Source organism: Medicago truncatula, chromosome 3 (genome assembly GCF_003473485.1).
Source record: "Medicago truncatula cultivar Jemalong A17 chromosome 3, MtrunA17r5.0-ANR, whole genome shotgun sequence".
In the NCBI taxonomy this organism is placed as follows: Eukaryota; Viridiplantae; Streptophyta; class Magnoliopsida; order Fabales; family Fabaceae; genus Medicago; species Medicago truncatula.
In genome coordinates this window covers 38,322,174-38,337,509 of record NC_053044.1, presented here as the reverse complement: position 1 = coordinate 38,337,509, position 15,336 = coordinate 38,322,174, and the positions used below count along the sequence as shown (strand labels likewise).

Genomic DNA, 15,336 nt, shown 5'->3' with positions numbered 1-15,336 from the left:
TTTATGAAAATTTTACTTATGTAATCTTTTTCTTAAGGATACTTATGTAATCCTTGATTATGAGTTTATTCTGCTTTTGATTTTGACTCTTTTAATGGTAATCTATTTTTTTTGTTGTTGAAATGGTTATCTATTTATGCAGTCCTTTATTTTATTTTATTATGTTTTGATTTTGATCCTTTTAATGATTAGGTTGCCTCACAAAACCCCAAACCAAACCTAATGCTATTTTGATTTTGATAATAAAATAAATTTTATTTGAAAATCATATAAATAGAACCGAACACACTCGTTCAGAAGTCCTAATATCATATTTTTGACGAGAATCCTATAATTAAAATTTAAAATCTTTTTGTTGACAATAATTAATATTCAAATCTTATATATATATATATTTTTTTTTAAACCCAAGTAGGAGAGAAGAAGTACCGTCTATGAGTTTAGGGAAGTGACACAATTAAGTAGTTGTGAAAAGTATATTTGATTTGATTTGTTTATTTGTTTACCAGACTAAAAAACAACTACTTTCAATTCTTTCTCTCTCGTAAGTTTCTACAACTTTCCTCTGCATTTTCTTCCAAACCCTAACTCTCTAACTCGCTTCAATTCGTTTCACATTCACTCTCTGATCACGCCCTGCATGTTTCCTTTTCACTCTCGCCGTTCTTTATTTTTTATTTTTTTATTTTTTCAATTATATAAATTTGGAAATTCATTCATTGTTTTTCTTTTATGTTTTCAACTTTATATGTTAAATTACCAATGTAGTTTGACTAACTTAACTAACTTGCATGTTCATATTTCATATCTTACTGTTCAATTCTTTGAAGTAATCACACTGATACCAAACACGACACTGACACCACATCTGATCAAATTTTGAAAAAGTAAATTAATTGAATGCGTGGGTACTACAAGGATTGAATTGAATTTACTTGCTTTCTTTGGTTATTTATGTTAATCCGTTTTTTTTTCTTTTTTTTCTATGATTTATTTTGTTAGGGATAATTATGGGGAGTGTAGAGGTTATTGACTTATCTAGTGACGACGAAAGTGAAAAGGTTCGAGGTATTGTACCTGTTAAATTGGAGCCAGGTGCTGTGAAACAAGAACACAGGCGGCAAGCCAAGTGTGGGAAATCCCAAAGTCGTGCGACGGGGAAAGATGTCGAGGAAAATTTTAGTGGCAGTGTTCCAAGTACAGGTCATAGTAATTCCAGTGTGTTGGAGCAGGGGCCGTCGCCAATCGATGATACTGGTATCTCCTATGCATCTCCCCTTTGTGCTGCTCCGCTTTCGAGGCAGTTTTGGAAAGCTGGAAGCTATGACGAAGGACATGCTTCTCAAATTGGAGTCAAAGGTATACACACATATGTACATGTGTATGTGAAATTGATAGAATTTACTATTTGGTTCAGTGGTTGTAACTTCATTGCACAATCTTTTGTTAACAGATTTTTCTTTCCATTTGACTTTTGCATAGGATTTTAGTTTTCAGATATCCTAAGAATTTTGCCTGCAGGTACATTACACTGAGTTTTGTCCATTCCAGATTTCTTATGCATTTCTTATTCTTTTTGGGTTGCAGATGGGAAAAACTATCTACATGTACACCCCATGTTCCTTCACTCAAATGCAACTTCCCACAAGTGGGCATTTGGTGGTATGTTCTTATTCTAATCAGCTATATAGACTTCTTTATGACTACTTTAATTGTCTATCTTTGTGATTATTTATGTTTGTTTGTTTCTGTTTGCAGCCATAGCAGAGCTTCTTGATAATGCTGTTGATGAGGTGATTATTCCTGTTGGTTGAATTCTTATTTAATATACACACACACACCCTTGTAAGGTGTTATTTGATTTAATTGACGAACGTGTGATATTTGAACTATTGTGAATGTGTATATGATGTGTTTGTTGCTCTATGTCCCGTTTATGTATAACCTTGGGATTATCATGATACAAAAATGAGATTGTTTATGTATACCGATTTTGAAATATGGAGTGATGTGTGAATGATTTTGTATTTCTCTATATGAGTATACGTGATCAGATTACTTGTTGAATACCTCAAATTGGTGATTTTTTTTAATGAATTATGCATTTGATGACTTGAAGTTACAAGATTTATTGAATAATTATTAAATGCATATTGTGAATGATTGAATTGTGAATTTGTGATGAATCTGGCTCATGTCGAGGATGATGTGCTCGATGGAGTAGCTTAAGCAAACGAGGGGAGAGAATTACATGTCAGGGTCTATGATCCGGTGGAGTATTTTTGTCATCATGTAGGTAGGGTCTGACCAGACCCAGTGATTCGGGGAAGTACTTTTGAATGAGCCAGTGTCTCGGGTTGAGGAAGGGGTCTATGAGGGCAGTGCCAACCTTGCATTGTCCGTATGGGCAGGGCCGACCTTGAATTGTCCGAAAGGGCAGAACCAAAATATAGATTCTGTATTAAGAACAAATCCCTAGAGGCACAAAAAGACCTAGAAAAACTATAAGAGAAACTATTAGGAAAAACTTGGAGATTAATGAGGTGGACCAGAATACTGTTTATGATAGAACATTATGGTATAATATGATCCATGTAGCCGACCCCACTAAGTAGGATAAGGCTTTGGTTGTTATTGTTGCTCAGTATCGGGCCAAGGACCGACTAATCCGAGGGGTCCAATCCCACCATCCACTTGCGGGGGCCCATTTAAAGCCATAGCAAAGCTCTGTATGTACTAGTCCACCGAAATTGGCTCTGGAGGGAATCGAACCTGAGACCTTGAGAGGAGCACACTCCAAGGTCTCAAGCCAACAACACCAGGGCAACCCAAGTGGGTTTGAACTATTATTATATTAGCTGTAATAGAAACCGAAAATGGCAGAGAATTCACGAGATAAAGTGAGGTAGAAAATAAGGGAAATTCTATTCTCAATATTATATGTATTGAATGAATAAGTTGTTAACTCTGAAGTGTGCTATACCAGAAGGATCTAATTGACTCAAGGTCAGTTAGCTACACAGGCTGTTAGCCTAGATGCTTACTCAGCGTTTTCTATTGCAACATTTTTTTTTCTTTTCTTTTTCCGGTAGATGGACGAAATGGCAATGCCATTATAAACTCACACACACACACAAGGGGAGGTGCCGGGGTTCGAACCTCGGTCATGGCGTCCGGCATAACAATTTCAACATTTTTGCCGGTTGAACTAAGACTTGTGGACATTTCTGTTACAGTTAGAAGCCTTCGTGTGCTTGCTTAGGCTAAGCTGGTCTGCCATCTTCTTTTTTCATTTGTAGCATACCGAGTGGGCTATTGCAAACTAATAGTATTGTCTATTGCTTTGTGATACAGGCATTTCCCTGTGCCAGAATCTTCTATAGATGTCGGCATTTATGTTTTTGCTTCTGCCTTAGTAGCTTTCTGGTTTTTGTTTATTAAAGTATTTTTTAATTTTCATTGCATATGTTGTTGTAAAACCTTAATGTCTATTGTTGTCACTCTTTTATGTTTTTCAATGTTACAAACCATCATTTCACATTCCAGTTCTACCACCTTTATATTTTTTTTTCCTTCGTATCTTATATTGCATGGTTGACATTTGTTCTTAGGATAGATCCAAAATGGGGCTACCTTTGTCAGTGTAGATAAAACTTCAAATCCAAGAGATGGAAGTCCGGCATTGTTGATTCAAGGTATGTTGGTTCTGGAACTCTTTGATATAGGTAGTTGGTAGTCATTTTGGTTTTAAGTTCCTGCGTTGTGAAGGAATATGTTTGCACTGAGTATGATCATTCTAATTGTTTTGATTTGGTACTGGCATTTGAAAATCAGATGATGGTGGTGGCATGGATCCGGAAGCAATGCGACGCTGCATGAGTTTTGGATTTTCAGATAAAAATTCAAAGCTTTCTATTGGACAGTGTATGGAGCGTGACATCCTTTCTGCAATAACTTTGTTATTCTCTTAAATCTCTTTCATAATTATTTTGTATTTGATGTTCTAGATGGAAATGGCTTCAAGACCAGTAGTATGAGGCTTGGTGCAGATGCTATAGTCTTCAGTCGCCATCTGAATAACGGGTATGTGTCAAAAAGTGAATATAATGATATGTTGGTCAAGGCTACATGCTTCCTGCTGTATTGGCAAAGTCAATCATTGCTACATCTCCAAGAAAGATCGATTTTTATTAATTATTTGCATCCTGAAGGAAATGCTTACTCAGATGAATTTATTTATGTATTATATATGTCCAATTTGGGTTTTCTACTAATATGGTCCTTTCAAAAAGGGTCCAAAGGTGGACCCTTACCAGGGAAGAGATATAATATTTTATTAAGATTTACTAAAAATGGTAAGAGTCAACCTTTGGACCATTTTTTAGAGGTCCATACATATTTGATGCACCCGTCCAGTTCAGCTATTTTTAAATTTTTTTCACCGACTTCCTGATTGGAAAAACTTGAGAAGACACGAAAATTTATTTTTCTCTTTTCTGTCCTTAACCTTTAGAGAAATGCGATGATTTAATATGGTGTTTTATAACATTAAAACTGTTGAGAAGACATTGGGCGCGATATGACCCGGGTATGTGTTTATAAGTGGTGGGTAGTCCTCATCTTATAAGCTAGTTTCGTAGGGTTGAGTTAGGCCCAACTCAAAATTCAAGAGAAACAATCTGCTCTCGACTATTGGGAATCTAAACTTCTGTAGCATAAGGCTGTAACCTATGGCAATTTATTCTATATGCTTTTATTATAACAACCTTGAGTCTTCTTTCTCTTGTTCTATTTCGACTGTCACTTCACTTGTTCACATGACAGTAAAATTGCTATTTTGTTTGTTTCTCTTATCTCACTGTTCATATCTTGATCAGGATTTTGACTCAAAGCATTGGACTTCTGTCATATACATTTTTGACGCAAACACAACTTGACAGAATAGTAGTACCAATGGTAAGTGGTATTTCTCATTTTATTATCCAGACTGTCATTGACTAGGTCGGTGGCTGGACTAGTGAGTCACTAGTTGAACCACCTGAACTGATATATATTACACCTCTGTTTCTTTTTAAGTGTTGTTTTACACAAGACAATGAAATCAATAAGTTTGATGGGTATTTCTTTTGCAATTAATTGGATTTTTCCTATGATGCCTTTGACTTTATTATCTTGTTGCACATATTTCCCTCTTTGCAATAAATAGTTAAAGGTATTATTGACAACAATAGTTAACGTTGCATTGAACATTTGTGTATCTATATTCACTATGGTGAGGAAACACCCCAAAGACGAGATGGTAGAAGTAAATGTAAATGAGGAGGAGGACGAGTGTGGGTTGTTTTGTCAATTGTTAAGACTATAGAGCAGTAAACCCGCAGAATTCTCTTGCTCAAAGACCATTAAGTTTGAAGGCTTGCTGAAGGCTACCCAATCTTACTTTTGGTCAACAGTGGAGCTAGACATAACTTCATAGCTCGAGAGTTAATGGTGTCTTTGGGACTGGCGGTTGCTGACATGAAGACTCATGGAGTTAGCTTGTGAAATGGCAATAGGTGTTATTCAGAGTTGTCTGTCCAGTAGTAGAGATAAAAATTGGGAATTGGGAGGCACATTGTGTTAGTGGATGCTTTTGTCTTAGACTTGGGGGGAGTTGATATTGTTTGAGAGTTGAATGGTTGGAGACCATGGGTAGAACTACTATGGGTTGAAGGAAGAACGGGAATATGGTTAGACTCAAAGGGTATTTACTAGGTTCAAGATAGAAACAATTGAAAATGGAGAGGAATTCCTGCCAAGAATAGTATAGCAAGGATATACTCAGTTTTGAAGAAAAAGAGCTTGAGTAAATCCTTAGTAAGCATTCATCTATTTCACCGCACAGATGCGATGATCGTGCCATCACTTTACAACTCAATAAGTGTCTGACCCTGTTGATATGCCCATCACCATAACAATGAGATTGAGAAACAAGAGGTAAGGTTGCTGGCAGAGGGCGAAATTAGATAGCATCCGTCCTTTCTCTCGTGTCAAAACGAAGGATGGGATTTGGAGGATGTGTGTGGGCTATTGGGCATTAAACAAGGTAATTATACCCGACAAACATCCGATCTCCACCATTGATGAGCCGTTGGATGAACAACATGTGTTACAAGTCTACAATTGAAGGCTCAAGGTTATCTCGTAAGGCCCAATGTTCGTGTAGGATGGGAAGGGAGTCAGTGAGATAATAAGTTGTTATATAGGAAGGGAGAAAGAACGTACGGGTATTCTGATTGTTGACCAAATTGTCAGGGGCTAGAGATTATTCTCTTAGCCGGGACCTTTTTCTCTTTATTATTTTCCTTCCTTGAACACACATTGAAATACAATTTGCTATTACTGATAGTAGTAGCTCCCAGACTATATATTATAGAAGACAACTATTGTGTGATTTGTTTTTCCCCCTCTTTTGATTGGCAGTATATATATTGCTGGTCCCACTTTCCTATATTTTCCTCTCGTCAATCATTATGGCTATTAAATATAGAATGCGTGAGACTTGGTATTTTAGAATGTCTTTTGTTTAGCTTCGTGACAGGGTATCAAAGCCTTTGTGGCCAAAGCAGTCAATAGTTTGATATTTGCCCCTCTCATGCTTTCTATATAAAGTTGAATTTAACAGGCCTGAATACTAAAAAGGGCATTTTAGATGATGATTTGATGCATTGTTTGTATATTTCTTCAGCTGATAAATTTGTCTATACTGAAGATTCTAGTAGTTTCAATTGACATCATTAAACCAATCTTGTCAATTTCAGGTGAATTACGAGTTTAATACATCAACTGGATCATTGGATATGTTAAATGGAAAAGAACATTTTAAGGCGAATTTATCATTGCTGTTGCGCTGGTCACCATATTCATCAGAAGCAGATCTTCTGAAACAAGTCAGTTTTATGTTCCTCTTCCACCCCCTTATAATTAATTGGCTCTCTCTTTTGGAAAATACTAATGATTAGCATACTAGTTTTTTTCTTTGTTGCTTTAGACGATATCTGCTTAGCATCATGAATTTATTGTTTGGTTTGATACCTACAGTTTTCACTCTTGTTCATCTGTCCTGTCTTATTACTGCGATTCTATGATCTAGAATGTCAAATTATAATTGTTTTATTGTTGTGCGGAAACCCATTTGTTGCTGGAGTTGGGTTAATCACACAGGCAGTGGGTGGTGGATTTGGTCGAGGCACAAATGGTCATGTATGAGGCAAATGTCATATATGGGATTGGTTTTGTTAAAGTTCTGCCATGGAATTTGTGTTTGCGTTAGGGCTGGTGTTGAATTCTGACGGTTAAAATTGTTTTGTTGTGGGTTCTGTTGAGGCCTATGTTGTCGAACACTGGGCAATCACGTCATTGCGGAGTTCTGATGACCATTCATCTTCCCTCTCCGCCAATTTTGTAGTTTGAGCAAAGCTTCTTAACAAGAATTATTTAGTCCATTTTCTCGTGCACCGTCAAGACTCTTCCCGCGAAATCAAAAGAGAATTACTGTAGAGCAATAGGAATTGCATTGAGAGAATTCTTTGGATCTGTAAGATCTTGAGAAATGAAGGAGTATACAGTCCTTAGGGCTCATTTGAGGGTGCTTTAAACTCTACAAACACTGACTGTTAAGCTTAGGTGGCAGAGTCAATTGCTCAACCAGCAACTATACTTTTGAAGCTAGCTTTATAACATTAGTACATTGCATATAAATTTATGATGCTCATCTATACTATTACAGTATGTCTTGACTCCCTATATTCATCACTCTTGCAGTTTGATAACATGGGATCTCACGGCACTAAAGTTATCGTCTACAATTTGTGGCTCAATGATGAAGGGATTACAGAGTTAAATTTTGATACAGATCCCAAGGTTGTATTTTTATTTTACTAGTTTTCCTTTTAGCTCTGTGTTGAAATTGTCCTTTCTCATGGGGAGAGTTATTCTCATATGCAGGATATTCGTATTGCTTGGGATATCAAGAAGATTGGTACAAAACCTGCATGGAAGCGAATCCAGGAGGAACATATTGCTAATCGATTTCGCTACTCATTACGTGTATGTTTAACTTATTAAAATTGTATCTATGTGTCTGTTTCGAAGGTTGAATTTTATTGAGTCTAATTTTCTCATGCTGCACAGGTGTACCTTTCCATATTGTACTTGCGGTTACCACAAACTTTCCAAATTATATTGAGAGGGCAAGCTGTGAAGCCACATAGCATTGCCGACGATCTTAAACTTGTTGAATTTGTCAAGTATACACCACAATGTGGTGGTGGAGCTGTAGAGGTTATTTCAAACTTTTGAAATGTTTTTCATTATATAATATATATCAATTGAGAGGATCAGTTTTCGTGTGCTGTCAAGCAACGATTATCTTATTCTAGCTATTGTTCTCCCAATTTTTTTCTTCAAATTATTAATATTATCATTTCTATTAACGTGTAGGAACTTTTTGTTACAATTGGATTTCTTAAGGAAGCCCCTCATGTCAACATCCATGGTTTCAATGTATATCACAAACATCGGCTGATACTGGTAATTATCACCCTTAAATATTCCAACATTAGTAGTTATAACACGGCTATAAATAGTTTTAGAATTTGGGCATACATAGGTATTAGGTCGCCCCTCCCCATAATTTTAGTACTATAGATAGTTCACTTTTGCATTTTGGCAACTTGCACCTGGAACTTTCTGAGAAACTAACCTACACATTTGTTGTCAAAGTGACATTTTGCTTATAAAACAATTGTTATCAAATGTCATGGATAAGAAATGATAATTGATTATAAATTGTAGTGAAACATCTACAAGTAGAGCAAATTAGAACCCATCCCTTAAATTCAAGAGCCCTTACTTTTTAATGATGACCAGATGATTGTTTTAGTTGGAAGGCTATAATAGGAAGGTTTGCATGGTTGACTGGCAGTGGTTAGAATATATTGTTTGGTAACAAAGCATGCAATTAAAACTAATATGTTGTATTTATTTTTGATTTGATACATCAAATATTTTTGGAAGATAAGTGTTATAAAGAAACAGAAACACAAACTCCTGATGAGCAGGAAGACATAAAAGTAATTCAAACAAAATTACTTTTCTATCTCTGCATATTTATTAAGAAGATGCCTGTAAAGAAAGCCATATATTGAGCACAAAAGAAATGCCTTGAACCCAATTTTGTTTGATAATAGATCAAAGAAGAGACCTTTCACCATAAAAATCATCTTTTTAAAGCCGAAGGCACCCAAGAAGTGATGGAATTTATTTCCATTAACTTTTTCAATATTCTTGTTGAAGTTTTAAAACAAACATTATAATTTATAAGTTGCTTCGAATTCTGAATGCTCATACAGTGTATTAATTACTTGGCATGTAAAATTCAAATTTAGCACTATCAATTTACTTGAGTTTCTTTCTCTCTGTAAACATATGTATTGTGTCCTTTTTCCGTCCACTCTCGCTAATGCTATTGCTGCCTTTTCCTTTTCAATATGTCAGCCATTTTGGCACGTTGTAAGATATCAAGACAGTAGAGGCAGAGGAGTCGTTGGTGAGTAACTCGTTACTGTTCAATGACAAGTTCTGGTTGATGTTTATAGATACAAAAATGATATTTTGACACAAATTTGACAACAAAAATCGAGAGCAATTTAGATGGTTAACACAATTTAAACGTGGTTAATTACGTTCAGTGGATGGTTAATGAATATAGCAAGGTGTAACAATTCATTGGCCATGCAATGAACGTAATTAACCATGATTTTGAATGTAATCATTAACCATGATTTCAGGTGTTCAAGTATGCATGATATCCATTATAACTGTGTAAATTATATTTAAATATACATGATTTTCAGGTTTTCAAATATACGCCTGCAAATTTTGGTTAATGTTAACGACATTCAAGATTGTGTTTTGTGGTTGGTTTATTAGTTGCGAATGTAGTTAACCATTATTTGAACTGCACTAACCATCCAAATTGTTGTCGAATTTTGTTCTCCCATTTTGTGGCAAAATAACAACTCTTGTAGATATACTGAATCTGTAAATTACAGATCCTAACCATGTTAATCTTGCGATAGGTATCATGCAAGCGGATTTTGTTGAGCCAACTCATGATAAACAAGATTTCGAGAAAACTTCACTGTTTCAAAAGCTAGAAGCCCGATTGAAGTCGATGACATCGGAATACTGGTGAATTGTTTTTACTTGCATTCTTCATTTATGCTTGTCCCGCTCCCATATCCTGTCCGACTCTCACATATTCTCTACTTTTGAAACATGCTAGTGTTTGATTTGGATTAGTTGTTAAATAGCAATACACATGTATTTTTTTGAAAAATAAGCTCTAACTTTCACACAAGTTCTTCTAAATTATTGATTTTTCAATTCGTTTTAAAGTTTTAATAGTGTCCTCATGCTTTTGATAATTTTTAATTGGGCCCCCAATCTCCAACCATCATTATTAGACTTTATATGAACTTATATGAAATTTTGAATGAAGTATAAGGGATAACTCAGCTACGTTAAGAAATTATCAACATTAATAGGGCTTTTTAAAATTTAAAATATAAGAATTCTGCATAAAACCTTCAGGGTTGTTTTGGTGTCCAGGATAAGAAAGATAAGAAGTAATCCATAGTTCCTTAAGACAATGGTATCCTATCGTGCTCATTAATGTAAGGACTTGGTAAAAAATTTAATAAAACTATAAGGACTTATAAAGCAATTTTACCAGTAAATAATTTTATTATCTTTAGGCATTAATATCTGACATGTTCAAGTTAAACTTTTGCAGGGATACTCATTGTAGACTTATTGGGTATCGTCCGGCAGCTAAGCCTCAAACTCCAGTTGCCCAATCACATCCACCATTGCAGAAATCACTTGGTATGGAATAACTGTTCTTACAAAATAAAAGTTCCTCCTGTTTTCAATAGAAATATAGCATATTGGAATTCTGAACAAAACAATATGAACCCTCAAAGCAGATCCGAGCAAGTTAACTGCTTCTGTGACATCACCAGCATATCCAATTTCATCAAACTAATGTTTCTTCTTTGTTGTTCAGAATATCATAATAAGAGGAAGACAGATGAATTGATAGACCTTCAGAATAGAAAAAAGCATGCAAGTGAAGAATGTGTAACTGGTACTGGTTTCAGTCAGAAGAAACAGGTATGTATTGGTTTCTTGGTCATTATTTTGAATTTTTATTTTTATCCGTACATATTATTTTAAGCAAATTTTTCATATAAATGTGTTCTTAAACATTTTATAGTCTGTATGGTTTAAATAATATTTGCTATTGTCATTTACTTTTCAATTTTAATTACAGAACGACCATATTGTTTTTCACTTGTTTCATGTTTTCAAAGATTTGTACATTAAACCATGACTAATTTTTTTTTGTTGGTGTATCACTTGTTTTCCATTCAAATCTTTGAAAACAAGAAACAATGTGACCATTTTGTAATTAAATATGGCGAAATTGTTTCTGTGGTCCTTTTCTGTGGTCATAACATGCACGGCGTTGTCCTCTTTTTGAGATTTTGTTTAACTTCATTTATAAAGCCCATCTGGCTATTATGGTGCCGATGTGTCTCTATTCTCTAATGGTGGTTATGTGGCAATGTATCATAACATGCACAGTGTTGTCCTTTTGAGATTTTGTTTAACTCCATTATAAAAGCCCATCCGGCCATTACGGTGGTTATGTGGCAAGTACAATTAAGCTCAAATAAAAATTCATATAGTTTAGGAAAATTCATAGATTTGTACAATTAAGCTAAAACGATCAATGAATTCAGGCCAGCAAAAAAATCATGAAAAGGCGGCCATTAGAAAATTCAGGTTCAGGGTGGTATTGAATTACATGTGGCGGGAATGCTGAAGATGATTGAAGAGGCCTCAAATTTGAATGGGTTTAAACTTTAAAGGACCCTAATTAATTTGGGGTTTTTAATTATTAATAAATAATTAATTTAAAAATGTAGAAAGTCTACTTGGACTTGCCACATAACACTGTTAGTTACAGACACGTCACCACTGTAATTGCCATGCAGCTTTTTTCAAGTAGAGTTAAACCAAAACTAAGAGTTGTAAAAATAAGAACTTAAAAAGATTAATCCGGTAGAATTAAATAAGTTAAATGAAGCACGGACACAGACACTGGACACGAACATGTCAACACAGATAAATTGAGAAATGACATAATTCAATTAATCACGAGTATCGGTGTCGGACTTGATACATGTCGGACACCGGGACACGCCTTCAATCAGAAGTGTCCGTGCAACAGATTAAAAGACTGCATGAGCAATTTTGCCGATTAAAAATATAAGCAAATAGTGTTTTCTCAAGCCAAATGGATCCTTAGTTCTTCATTGGTATAACAATGAGATAGAGCAAATTTATGTGACAACTCAGCATGACATTTAGTTTCTGTTCAATTCTGTTATCGCTATTGATAAACATTTGTAGAAGGCAGGCGAACAGGATTGAAAGTGCAACGAAAGACTATTTATCATAGAGACATAGACCCACAGTGTCTCTGTCCTATTTTGGGCCCCACCATAGTCGGAGCTTTATAGTACCAAGTTGTACTATTGATACCTATATCTTTTCCAATTTACTGTCTGTTTGGTGTATATTATGTTTTCCTCAGTACTCTAGAGATAAACTGCCCATTTTAAATTACTTGATTTCCCTGTACTTTTGATTCTTGCAATCTAGTTCACTGTAAGATATTTAATGCCACTTAACCCTTGCATTTTATGTAGATCACCACAACTCCTGCAGACCAGGTCGTTAACCCAGAGACTATAACATTGATGCAAGAAAATAATAAACTACATGCGAAGTGAGTATATTTCTAATTAATGCCAGTCTGATAATTCTTGATTGTAGAGAATACTATTGTTTTACTAGTTGGATTGGTTTCATTTTCTTTTTTTGATTTCAGAGGACTTACCCGACTCAGTTTATTTCTCCTATTTAGAATTAGAAATGGTTGCTATATATCTTATTTGTATTATTTTCCCTGCAGTTGTTTGGAATTTGAAAAGAGAGAGGAAGAACTTAATTTAAAGGTAATGTTTGGTTAATTACTTTGATTTTCCTGTTGCCTAATTCATAGAGAACAGCTTTTGTACAGTGTACTGTTGGTTGAGTTGTATTCGAAGATTTATTGAGTACTGGAATTCTTCGGATTCTGCATTAAAATGAATTATTCCAAATTATCCACCCCTAAAGTAACGACATAGAAAAGAAGATACACAAACCTTCATCGATAAATTGTACGGTTGAAGTTTTGTATCTCTGATCTAAGAGAAGTGGTTATGATTGTGCAGGTGACACAGCTTAGAAGTAAAATAGAGGAAGCCCGGCATGAATATGATCGTCTTTTAGCTGAACTGCATTCACTAGACGTGAAAGAGGAGTAGTAGTGTAGATGTATCTCTTTCTCATCAATTTTTTCATTTGTAGAAGTAATGTTGTATCTATAGCTCAATCTTTTGTAGTCCGGGGCTAACCAGTTTTATGGGCACGTTAAAGGATCACAGGGTCTGAGATCCTGCCCTCTTTGTATACCCGGTAGTGTTTTTGCCCCAAGTTTTTTAGGCATCTTGTGCAAGTAAATGTTAGCATAGCTCAGACTAACCACCTTCTGTACATGTAAAACTATGGAATATCAAGGCCTATGAGCAATTAAGTTTTGTTTTGGTCTCTTTGGCTTTTTTGGTGTGCTTGTCTGTGTATCGCGATATTCAAACTTATGCAAATTCATTAAACAAATTGTACAAAAGGATTGCTTTCAGTTGTCTAAAATTTTATTGTTGAATCAGAATCAATTTAAAATTGTATGGTACTAAGAGGATTAGACAACGTCCCAGAAGGTTAATGTGGTTGAGTTAACTTGAAAATATTATCTAGCTTTTCATCATATTTAAAACGTTACAATTATTTCGTTACATGTAAGTAAAGTTTTTTATTTGTTATAAATCAGACGTATTACGACCTCGTCTTTATGTTACATTTAAGTGTAGGTTATGACCAAGTTCTCAAGTAAACAATAATTATTATATATTGAGATCAATATCAGAAAAATAGCTAATTTTTGCAAAGAAAAAATGTGTACGTAGGACATTGATAAGTATTTGATTTGTATTTTCAATATAACATTTTCTTTCTAAGATTCCTTAAACAATATCCTTAAGAAACACTACGTGTGACGAATACGTTCGTGTTTTATGCAACATACGATACACACATTCTATAACCGGTAAAAGCTTCTTTCTTTCTGCTCCTAATACAACACTTTAAACATTTCAACATATATATCTATAGGGCATATCAAGTGAGAGGAGTAACTTAAATGAGAGATGAGAGGAGCTAATATTATCTGTTGGATCAAAATAAACGGTCATGATCAAATTCCACTAAACAAGGATTGACACACCTAATCTCTTTTGATTGTCTTCTTTGGATCTCTCTTCTCTTCTTCCAATTACAAAATCCAAATCTGTCATCCACCTTAAATCTAAATCATTATAACCTTCACTACCAACGATCTCAGCTCAGCCACTACATCTACATGTGTTTTTCAAAATATAAAAATTGAATTTTTTCTACCAGAGTAATTATAAAAATGTTTGAAGAACCAATTAGAATTTAATTTTTCTGTCTAAGTAATCATGATAAAGTTCAAATATCCAATTAGAACTTAAAAATACACAGGAAGTTGATGTGCATCATGTACAGTTTGAAGAAGTAATTTCAAAAAAGATGAAATTGAAGAATTCCAGTACGACAAAGAAATTGGGTGGGTGAGAAGTTGATACATAGAACTTAATAATACATAGGAAGTTGAATCATGGTGTGCATAACTCTCAAGTCTAATTGCAGATTTAAAAAATTGAAGAGGAAAACGTATGGAAAACCAGGAAAAATATAGAAGAGGAAGCGACACGTTTCTTGAGCAGAGGATATTTGATCATGACCGTTTATTTTTATTCAAGTGTGCCAATCCTTGTTTAGTGGAATTTGATCATGACCGTTTATTTTGATCCAACATATGATATTAGCTCCTCTCATATCTCATTTAAGTTACTCCTCTCACTTGATATGCCCTATATATATATATATATATATATATATATATAACTATTTGACCCACCCCAAAATAACATCCAAACGCCACGATTGTTGGTGTATCCCTTTGTCTGCTTTTCTTGAACAAAAATTAAGATTGAAGTTTTGGATGAAATTATATAACTTATGATAGATAGTTGATAT

General features: G+C 34.7%; 1 protein-coding gene across 2 annotated transcripts; it reads left to right on the top strand.

Annotated features, from left to right (window-relative positions):
• Nucleotides 1–423: 423 nt before the first annotated feature.
• Nucleotides 424–13,775, top strand: LOC11439451 (protein MICRORCHIDIA 6). Of its 2 annotated transcripts, XM_003601192.4 has the most exons (20): nt 424–544; nt 1,003–1,359; nt 1,588–1,662; nt 1,759–1,793; nt 3,617–3,695; nt 3,835–3,924; nt 4,008–4,083; nt 4,878–4,956; nt 6,801–6,929; nt 7,804–7,902; nt 7,987–8,088; nt 8,173–8,322; nt 8,482–8,571; nt 9,538–9,589; nt 10,122–10,233; nt 10,838–10,929; nt 11,111–11,217; nt 12,822–12,901; nt 13,088–13,130; nt 13,392–13,775. In XM_003601192.4, exons 2-20 carry the CDS (start codon nt 1,011–1,013, stop codon nt 13,482–13,484), a joined length of 1,932 nt encoding a protein of 643 aa, XP_003601240.2. In that variant the 5' UTR covers nt 424–544; nt 1,003–1,010; the 3' UTR covers nt 13,485–13,775. The 2 variants fall into 2 exon arrangements, with proteins under 2 accessions (XP_003601240.2, XP_024635457.1); XM_024779689.2 differs by lacking the exon at nt 424–544 and having other exon boundaries at nt 562–1,359.
• The last annotated feature ends 1,561 nt before the right edge of the window (nt 13,776–15,336 follow it).

Coding starts and splice junctions, on each gene's coding strand:
- LOC11439451 (XM_003601192.4), top strand. CDS start 1,011: ATGGGGAGTGTAGAGGTTATTGACTTATCTAGTGACGACGAAAGTGAA. Junction 6,930..7,803: donor AAGCAGATCTTCTGAAACAA/GTCAGTTTTATG, acceptor TCACTCTTGCAG/TTTGATAACATGGGATCTCA. Junction 10,234..10,837: donor TCGATGACATCGGAATACTG/GTGAATTGTTTT, acceptor AAACTTTTGCAG/GGATACTCATTGTAGACTTA.